Source organism: Colobus angolensis, unplaced genomic scaffold (assembly GCF_000951035.1).
Source record: "Colobus angolensis palliatus isolate OR3802 unplaced genomic scaffold, Cang.pa_1.0 Scaffold8, whole genome shotgun sequence".
Taxonomy (NCBI): Eukaryota; Metazoa; Chordata; class Mammalia; order Primates; family Cercopithecidae; genus Colobus; species Colobus angolensis.
This window is the reverse complement of record NW_012121820.1, coordinates 4,102,529-4,112,187: the sequence shown is the minus strand read 5'-3', so window position 1 is coordinate 4,112,187 and position 9,659 is coordinate 4,102,529. Positions and strand designations below refer to the sequence as shown.

Sequence of the window (9,659 nt, the reverse complement as noted above, 5' to 3'; positions counted from 1 at the left end):
AGGGTTTCACCGTGTTAGCCAGGATGGTCTCGATCTCCTGACCTCGTGATCCGCCTGTCTCGGCCTCCCAAAGTGCTGGGATTACAGGATTGAGCCACTGTGACCGGCCACTTAATGTATCTTGAAAAAGGTCGTTCTCTATCAATACATAGGAGAATCTCGTCCCATCCCCCATTTTCTTTTTACAGCTGTAAGGTAGTTTTAGTCAGTTTTCTATTGATGACATATATGTTGTTTCCAATCTTGTAACAAATTCTTTAGAAATACTTTTTATATACATGGTAGATTTGCTTTTGTGATGGGAGGGGAAAACTCGTAGAAATCAACATTGGAATGAGTTACAGGCTCATTAGTAAATAGCCATTCATTAATTAATTAGACTAAAAACTGCTGCATTCTTTTTTTTTTTGAGATGGAGCTTCACTCTTGTTGCCCAGGTTGGAGTGCAATGGTGTGATCTTGGCTCACCACAACCTCTGCCTCCCGGGCTCAAGCAATTCTCCTGCCTCAGCCTTCCAAGTAGCTGGGACTACAGGCGCGTGCCACCATGTCCACCTAATTTTTGTATTTTTAGTAGATACAGGGTTTCACCATGTTGGCCAGGATGGTCTTGATCTCTTGACCCTGTGATATGCCCGCCTCGGCTTCCCAAAGTTCTAGGATCACAGGCGTGAGCCACCATGCCTGGCCTGCTAAATTCTTACATTGTGTCAGGCTGGTAAGGTAGACACTGTCCTCAAAAATCTCAAAGTTGAGGGAGGGAATGATATAAGATAATCAAAGATTTCAATATAGCAGGATAAGTAACAATTTCTTCCTTCTTTTTTAAGGCCCTATGTTGCCCAGACTGGAGTGCAGGGGCTATGTGTACTACAGCCTGAACACCTGTCTTCAAGGGATCCTTCCACCTCAGCCTCACAAGTACTTGGTACTACAGGTACTTGTCAAGACACCCAGCTTTGTTACATCAAGTTTTGTTTGTTTTTTTTTTTAAATCATGAGTTGTCATTACTTTATTCATGTTTTTTTAAAAGACTTTTTCCTGTTTGGGTTTTTTTTTTTTTTTTTGTACATCCTTTTGGAGCGTAATTTTGCAGTAGCTATTTTAACTGTTAATGTAAATGCCCACTTCTAATAATAGTTATAATCCGAGAGTAGAATTAGAGAGTGGCACATGGGGAGAAGGGTATAAGAAGGTATAGTTCCATGAGAAGTACAATGTGGCAGATAGGAGCCAGAATTCTACATCTAGACTGCCTGAATTCAATTCCTAAACTTGTCACTTAACATCTGTGTGAGCTTCAGTACATACTTCCCACCTCTTAAGAGGTTATTTAACCCTTCTTTGCCTTAGCTGTTTTCATCTGTATAATTTTTTTTTTTTTTTTTTTTGAGATGGAGTCTTGCTGTCGCCCAGGCTGGAGTGCAGTGTGGCGCAATCTCGGCTCACTGCAAGCTCCACCTTCCGGGTTCACGCCATTCTCCTGCCTCAGGCTCCCGAGTAGCTGGGACTACAGGCGCCCGCCACCTCGCCCAGCTAATTTTTTATATTTTTAGTCGAGATGGGGTTTCACTGTGTTAGCCAGGATGGTCACGATCTCCTGACCTTGTGATTCACCTGCCTTGGCATCACAAAGTGCTGGGATTACAGGGGTGAGCCACCGCACCCGGCCAACTGTATAATGGTTTTAGTAATGGTTTCTATTTCACAAGGTTGTGAGGATGCAATTAGTTAACATATGTAAAGCAAGTAAAATGTTGCTTCACACATAGTGCTATTATATATTTGATACTATTTACTTTAAAATAATATAAAATTGAGCCAATTATATAAAGCAGAGATCACACATCTCACTACATTTGACCTCTAGCAGTCTTGTATCTATTACTACGCATGACGATGGGTTCCTATTGGAAAATCCCTATAACCAGCTACTTTATAAACAACTTTTATGCCCATTTCGGGAGGAATGTTATTAACTAGACATTCTATTACAACAAAACCAAAAATTGACAAGTGGTACCTAATTAAACTAAAGAGCTTCTGCACAGCAAAAGAAACTATCAACAGAATAAACAGACAACCTACAGAATGAGAAAAAATATTTGCAAACTCTGCATCCATCTAAGGTCTAATATCTGGAATTAAACAACCCCATTAAAAAATGAGCAAAGGACATGAACAGACACTTCTCAAAAGAAGACATACACATGGCCAACGAGCATAAGAAAAAAATGCTCAACATCAACATCATTAATTATTAGAGAAATGCAAATCAAAACCACAATGAGATACCATCTCACACTAGTCAGAATGGCGATCATAAAAAGTCAAAAAATAACAGATGCCGGCGAGGTTGCAGAGAAAAGGGAAAGTTTATACACTGCTGGTGGGAATGTACATTAGTGCAGCCACTGTGGAAAGCAGTTTGGAGATTTCTCAAGCAACTTAAAACAGAAATGCCATTTGACATAGCAGTCCCAATATTGGGTATATAACGGGAAGGAATATAAATCATTCTCCCATAAAGACACATGCATATGCATGTTCATCATAGCACTATTCACAATAGTAAAGATATGGACTCAACCTAGATGCCCAACAATGGTGGACTGATTAAAGAAAATGTGGCATATATACATCATGAATACTATGCAGCTATGAAAAAGAACAAAATCATGTCCTTTGCAGCAAAGTGGATGGAGTTGGAGGCCATTATCCTAAGCAGATTAATTAAGGAATACAAAACTAAATACCACATGTTCTCACTCACAAGTGGGAGCTAAACATTGAGTACACATGGACACAAAGAAGGGACAGACACCAGGGCCTACTTCAGGGTAGAATGGGAGGAGGGTGAGGATCTAAAAACTACCTATCAAGAGCTGAGCACAGTGGCTCATACCTGTAATCCCAGCACTCTGGGAGACCAAGGTGGGTGGATTACCTGAGGTCGGGAGTTCAAGATCAGCCTGGCTAACATGGTGAAACCTCATCTCTACTAAAAATACAAAATTAGCTGGGTGTGGTGGCGCACGCCTGTAATCCCAGCTACTCAGGAGGCTGAGGCAGGAGAACTGCTCTAACCCAGGAGGCGGAGGTTGCAGTGAGCCGGAATCGTGTCACTGCACTCCAGCCTGGGTGATAGAGTGAGACTCTGTCTCCAAACACAACAACAACAAAAAACTACCTAGCAGGTACTATACTCATTACCTGGATGACAAAATAATCTGTACACCAAACCTCTGCAACACACAATTTACATATGTAACAAACCTGCACAGGTGCCCCTAAACCTAAAATAAAAGTTGGAAAATAAAATAAATAGGTAAATAAGAAGACATTCTAGAAATCTAGAGTCAAGGCTCTGTCCTTTGCTTATCTTATAAAGCAGACCTTATGTACTCTGAAACATTTTGTCTTACCTGTTCCAGGAGGTCCTTGAATAATAGCCAGTTCCCTTGTGAGAGCAAACTGCAAGGCTTCCATCTGGGAGTCATCCAGCTTCAGGGCTTCTTTCGAGGGCCACTGGCTAGGATCTAAGACATTAATTCTGGGATGTCTCAAGCCCTCGACATTTCTTAGAAATTCCCCAGTGGCTGAGGGATTCTCTATTAAGGGGGTAAAGTCATATCTGCCCCCCATTAGCAAGTACCTTGGCTCCTTCACATGAGAGTCACACTCCACGATATTCCTCTGGAAAGGGACATCTTCTTCCTGGACCTCCTGGAGTCCTTCCAGGACATGCCTGTAAGCCTCAAAGTATGCAGTTGTCTCTACCATGAGGAAAGAGTCAGAGGGCTGGACCTCTGCTAGCAGCTGTTGGCTCTGCTCATTGAAGCAGAGCTGGACAATTCCTCGACAGAGATCTTCCTGCTCCCTGTTAGATACGGTGGCAAAAAGAAATGTCTCAAAGTTGTCCTTGGACATGCATACCAAAGACCCATAGAGCAATCGTTTGGAATTCTGCCAGCGAACAAATTTCAGTGGTTTTGTGTCAAACTGCACCTTGTAGACTATGCCTGATGATGAACACATGGGGGTGATAATCCTGGTGTCAAAGTAGATTCGGATGTCATCAAACTTTCTCTTTCTCAGGCCCTGGTCTTCAAAGCTTTGGAGAAGTTCCAAAATGCCTTCCCGTAAAGGTCTGACGAAATCTTCTCGCAGGAGCCGGAAATGGGTATCTAGATAGATAGCAGTGCTGTCATATTTTCCAGAAATGATATTGGGGCGAAGGAAGGGCCTTTCATCCAAGTGCACTTCATTGTAGGTAGGGTAAATGGGCATGGTTCGGTAGCTCTCAACATGGTCTTCTGCCTCAGGCTGCACTAGAGTGTATGTATCCACTCTCAAAGTGCCCTCTCGCCTCTTTTCCTGCAGATGTTCAATGATAGTCTGTACTTTTTCCAGGTTCTTCTCTGTCTCCTCTTCTATGTCAACACCAGAGGCTCTCAGAGCATTAAGAGAGGTTGGTAGGAGGGAGACCAGCATGGAAGTTTCCTGCACAGAGCTGGCAGGGAAGACACTTACAAGGTCCTGGAGGAGGGAGATGATGTTGCTTATGTGCTCTGGATACTGGTTTCGGATGTCAGGGATGGGTTCAGTGATCATCCCTACCACATAAGCAGGCAGGCAGACTTTGAGAAATTTGGAGTTTTTCAATATGCCCAGTACGTGGAGAACACTCTGACGATCCATTTTGGAGCTGCAAGCCTTCCGAAGAACCTGGCAGATGAGCTCAAGGAAGTTAGATTTCATGGAAGAATGAGAAAGGAGCTCTTTCAGCCCTAAACTTGTGGCAAGTGTGATGACCACCTCAGAAGGGTCTTTCTGCAGAAGACTTTCTAAGAACTTGTAGCCCAGTTTCTTTGCCTGCTGTGGCTGTTCTGTAGGCTTCTGGTGGGGAGTCCGCCACTGCTGGAAGTTGTCATTGGACCATGGTGGTCTGCGGTTCCTATACTCCTGGTTGCCATTTCTCCACCTGGTGTCATTCTCCTGATCATGTCTTTGGTCTCTAGCTTCGTCACTGGCATGCCCCTCCTGGTTCCTTCTTCCTTGATGTGGGTTCCTGCCCATGGCCCTAAATCTCTCTTCCCTCTGCCAGGAAGCAGCAGGATGGTTGTTGGCCCTAGGATGCCTTCCAGGATGGCTGACTCCTCCTCGGAGAGCACTGGCTGGTGGGTTACTGGCCTGATTTCTAGCTCTTGGTGGTAACTCTCCATCCATAGGGCCTAAACACAATGAAATATTGAGTAACCACAAGAACCAAGTTCTGTTGGAAACCCAACAGAACAACAACGAACATGTTTTCATTTTCCAAAATAACTAAAGAGCTCAGGTTTTATATGATGAGAAAAATGGTTTCTACCAAGTCATATGATAAATGAAAGATAATTATTGTTGCTGTAAAAGTTAGGAAAATATTATTTTTCCAAAAGATGCAAAAGGGAAAAGGAATAAACATTTGTTGAGTATCTGATACGTGTTAGAAAATAAATACATAGGCCGGGTGCGGTGGCTCACGCCTGTAATCCCAGCACTTTGGGAGGCCGACACGGGTGGATCACGAGGTCAGGGGATCGAGACCATCCCGGCTAACATGGTGAAACCCCGTCTCTACTGAAAATACAAAAAAATTAGCTGGGCTTGGTGGCAGGCGCCTGTAGTCCCAGCTACTTGGGAGGCTGAGGCAGGAGAACAGCGTGAACCTGGGAGGTGGAGCTTGCAGTGAGCTAAGATTGCGTCACTGCACTCCAGCCTGGGTGACAGAGCAAGATTCCGCCTCAAAAAAAAAAAAAGGAAAATAAATACATACAGTACGTCTCATTGCTTCTAATCTCATCCCAGTACCAAATAACACTCAGAACATGAGTTTAAAGGCCAAACTGACTTGCTTCAAACCTTGGCCTGGCCACTTCCTTACTATATAACCTTGGCCAAGTTGCATAATTTCTCTAAGTCTTAGTTTCTGAGTTTTTTTTTTTTTTAGACGGAGTCTTGCTCTGTCTCCCAGACTGGAGTGTAGTGGCGTGATCTCAGCTCACTGCAACCTCTGCCTCCCAGGTTCAAGCGATACTCCTGCCTCGGCTCCTGAGTAGCTGGGATTACAGACGTCCGCCACCGCGCCCGGCTAATTTTTATATTTTTAGCAGAGATGGGGTTTCACCATCTTGGCCAGGCTGGTCTTGAACTCCTGACATTGTGATTCACCCACCTCAGCCTCCCAAAGTGCTGGAAGTGCTGGGATTACAGGCATAAGCCACCGTGCCTGGCCGGGTTTTTATAAAGATTAAATGTTTATAAAGTGCTTAGTATAGTACTGAACACATTAAAAACTCTCAATAAATATTAGTTATTACTAGTAGCAGTAATTGGGAATATTCTATTGATTCTAAGGGGGCCACTGGTTTTACCACTAAACAGTTATCACAGCCAACAGAGACATCAAGTGAAATAATATTACAAAGGGAAGTACTACCTGAATGCTGTCCAGCATCAGCAAATGCACTTTGAATGGGAAAGAGAAAGGTGGGGTTTCCTTTACTAAGATGTTTTTGAGCTAACGGACTGTGAAAGAAACTGAAAAATGAAACTCAAGTTTTCCTCCTTTCTGTAGCATGAACTTCACCCTCATAGTACTTACCAACGATCAACCCTTATACAGGAAGCCCAGCATACCCAAGTCCAGTTTTTTTCACTTTCCTTTTTGCTAAAACTGATTCGGGGGCTGACCTAACTTAGCAGAATGACATGGAGATTTTAAAAACAAATAAAATATAACTGTACGCAATGATTTGATTAAAAAGTTATAAAAGCTTCAAATGCACGTTATATTTGAGATGATTATACCATTTCCTGACATCAGATACTAAATCCATTTATGTACACTTTCCCTTGTTTTGCATTTTGTACAGAATTTATTTTTTTAGTTTATTTTTTGACAGGGAGCCTGGCTCTGTCACCCAGGCTGGAGTCCAGTGGCACGATCTCGGCTCACTACAACCTCTGCCTCCCAGGTTCATGCCATTCTCCTACCTCAGCCACCCAAGTAGCTGGGACTACAGGCACCCGCCACCACACCCAGCTAATTTTTTGTATTTTTAGTAGAGATTGGGTTTCACCGTGTTAGCCTGGATGGTCTCAAATCTCCGGACCTCGTGATCCGCCTGCCTTGGCCTCCCAAAGTGCTGGGATTACAGGTGTGAGCCACCGTGCCCGGCTGAGATTTTAATGTGACAACATAAAGGAATATTCAGTAAAATATAAATGATCTACAACTGTACTCTAAATTTTTACAATTGTTACTTACATATTTACTTTTCAAACTACCCCTAAAATCAGAAGAAAGTACTACTTTTAATATTTTTATCTGATTAGAAGACTCTATGTCGTGGAAGAATGGAAAATCGTATCATTTATTCTTTCAGCATTCATGGCTGGGTGTAGTGGCTCATGCCTGTAATCCCAGCACTTTGGGAGGCTAACACAGGCAGATAGCTTGAGCTCAGGAGTTTCAGACCAGCCTGGGCAACATGGAGAAACCCCGTCTCTACTAAAAACATAAAAATGAGCCACACGTGATGGTGCATGCCTGTGGTCCCAGCTATTTGGAAGGCTGAGGTGGGATGATTGCTTGAGCCCAGGAGGTCGGGGCTGCAGTAAGCCAAGATTGTGCCATGGCAATCCAGCTTGGGTAACAGAGCAAGACCCTGTCTCAAAACAAAAAATCAAACCATTCACATAGCTCATAAGAGCCCATAGTTCTCCTTACTTGTTGCACAACTAAAACTCTTTGGAAAACACATTGCAAACTTCCGGAAAAACAGGAATCCATTTGGTTGTTCAGTTTAGAAAGTGCTAAGCAAGCAGAATAATTCCTTTAGTAGAGTGATGCTCTTGGAACTAATTTAGTTTTGGTGACTAGGATTCATGATCTGCACTATCCAACACAAAGCCATTAGCCACATGTGGCTGCTACGTTTGTAAAACGTAACTACTTTGAATTAAGACGTGTAAAACACACACAAGATTTTGAAGGCTAGTACCAAAGACTGTTAAGCATCACATTAAAAATTTTTATGTTGATAGTATCTTAAAATGAGTATTTGAGGGAAATAAATATATGTGAATGATTAAAGTATGATAATAAACTATAGTCAATTATTATAATCAAATGATAATATTTTGGTTATACTGGGTTAAATAAGACATTATTAAATTACTAAATTTTATTAAATTGTCATGAAATTTAAAAAATAAATTTCAAGGCCGGGCGCAGTGGCTCACGCCTGTAACGCTAGTACTTTGGGAGGCTGAGGCGGGTGGATCACCTGAGGTCAGGAGTTTGAGACCATCCTGGTCCAGCATGGTGAAACCCTGTCTCTACTAAAAATACAAAAATTAGCCGGGCGTGGTGGCAGGCGCCTGTAATCCCAGCTACTCAGGAGGCTGAGGCAGGAAAATCGCTTAAACCTGGGAGGTGGAGGTTGTAGTGAGCCGAAATTGTACCATGGCACTCTAGCCTGGGCAACAGAGCAAGACTCCATCTCAAAATAAATAAATAAATAAATAAATAAATAAATTTCATCTGTTTCTTCTTACGTTTTAAAATGATGTTTCTAGAAAATAAAAAATTATGCTCTTGGCTTACATTGTTTCTATTGGATGCTGCTCTACACCAAACATTATTTCCCTTTCTGAAACTCTATCACTGTTTTTGTTAAAGTGAACTGCATCCATTCATCAGCTCTCTTAGGAAAAGCCGAGGGTTGGCTGTTTTTCAGAGTAATTCATGCTGTAATTAAGAAATAAGTCATTCTTTTTTTTTGAGACAAGGTCTCTTTCTGTCACCCAAGCTGGAGTGCAGGGGCCAGATCACAGTCCAGAGCAACCTCTGCCCTCTGCACCCACCCCTTCCTGAGGTTCAAGGGATCCTCCCACTTCAGCCTCCCCAGTAGCCTAAGTAGCTGGGACTACAGGCACGCAGCACCACGCGGCTAATTTTTATGTTTTGTAGAGAAAGGCTATTACCATGTTGCCCAGGCTGGTCTCAATCTCCTGCGCTCAAACAATCCTCCTGCCTTAGGCTCCCAAAGTGCTAGGATTATAGACTTTAGCCACTGCATCCAGCCATAGTCATTCTTTACTTGAGAGATGTAGACAATCTTAGGTAGGCCTGCTCATTCATAGAGAGCCCGATTTCCTTTTCTTACTACTAGAATTTCCTTCTCATTAGGTAGGAAACCTTGCTTACCTCTGTGGTTGGTATGGGAATTCCTGGGCCTGGCATCCAGATGAGGTCTTCTCTCCTCCATGTCTGAGTCACCTGAATTCCTCCACATTACTTTCTGTTATCCGGAAAACGGTACATGTTGAGTTATTAGTGTCCTCGAAACACAGCATCTAGCAGCAAAACCCCCCACATCATCAAGTCAGTCCTTCTGCCTTTGTTAACATTTTAATGATTTGTTAACTAAGGGTTAAATACAGATTTTAATCTAGAGCACAAGTGCTCAACTCTGCAAATGCCCAATTATGATATAAAATATTAAATTCACAATTTAGCTGATTTCAAGAAATAGAATTCCCCTTTCCTTTACCCTTGCACTTTCTTGGGGTAGAGGGAATGTCATCAGTTCCCATTCAAAACTGCTGT

The 9,659-nt window shown here is 42.6% G+C and overlaps 1 protein-coding gene across 1 annotated transcript in view; it reads right to left on the bottom strand.

Moving 5' to 3' along the window:
• ZNFX1 (zinc finger, NFX1-type containing 1) overlaps nucleotides 1-9,367 on the bottom strand; it is a 32,106-nt gene extending 22,739 nt beyond the window's left edge. Inside the window, exons 1-2 of the mRNA XM_011929189.1 lie at nucleotides 9,258-9,367; nucleotides 3,407-5,235 (exon numbers count right to left, since the gene is read on the bottom strand). Coding sequence (XP_011784579.1) covers nucleotides 3,407-5,235; nucleotides 9,258-9,345 — 1,917 coding nt within the window. The 5' untranslated portion in view covers nucleotides 9,346-9,367. The remainder of the gene's footprint in view (nucleotides 1-3,406; nucleotides 5,236-9,257) is intronic.
• Nucleotides 9,368-9,659: the final 292 nt, after the last annotated feature.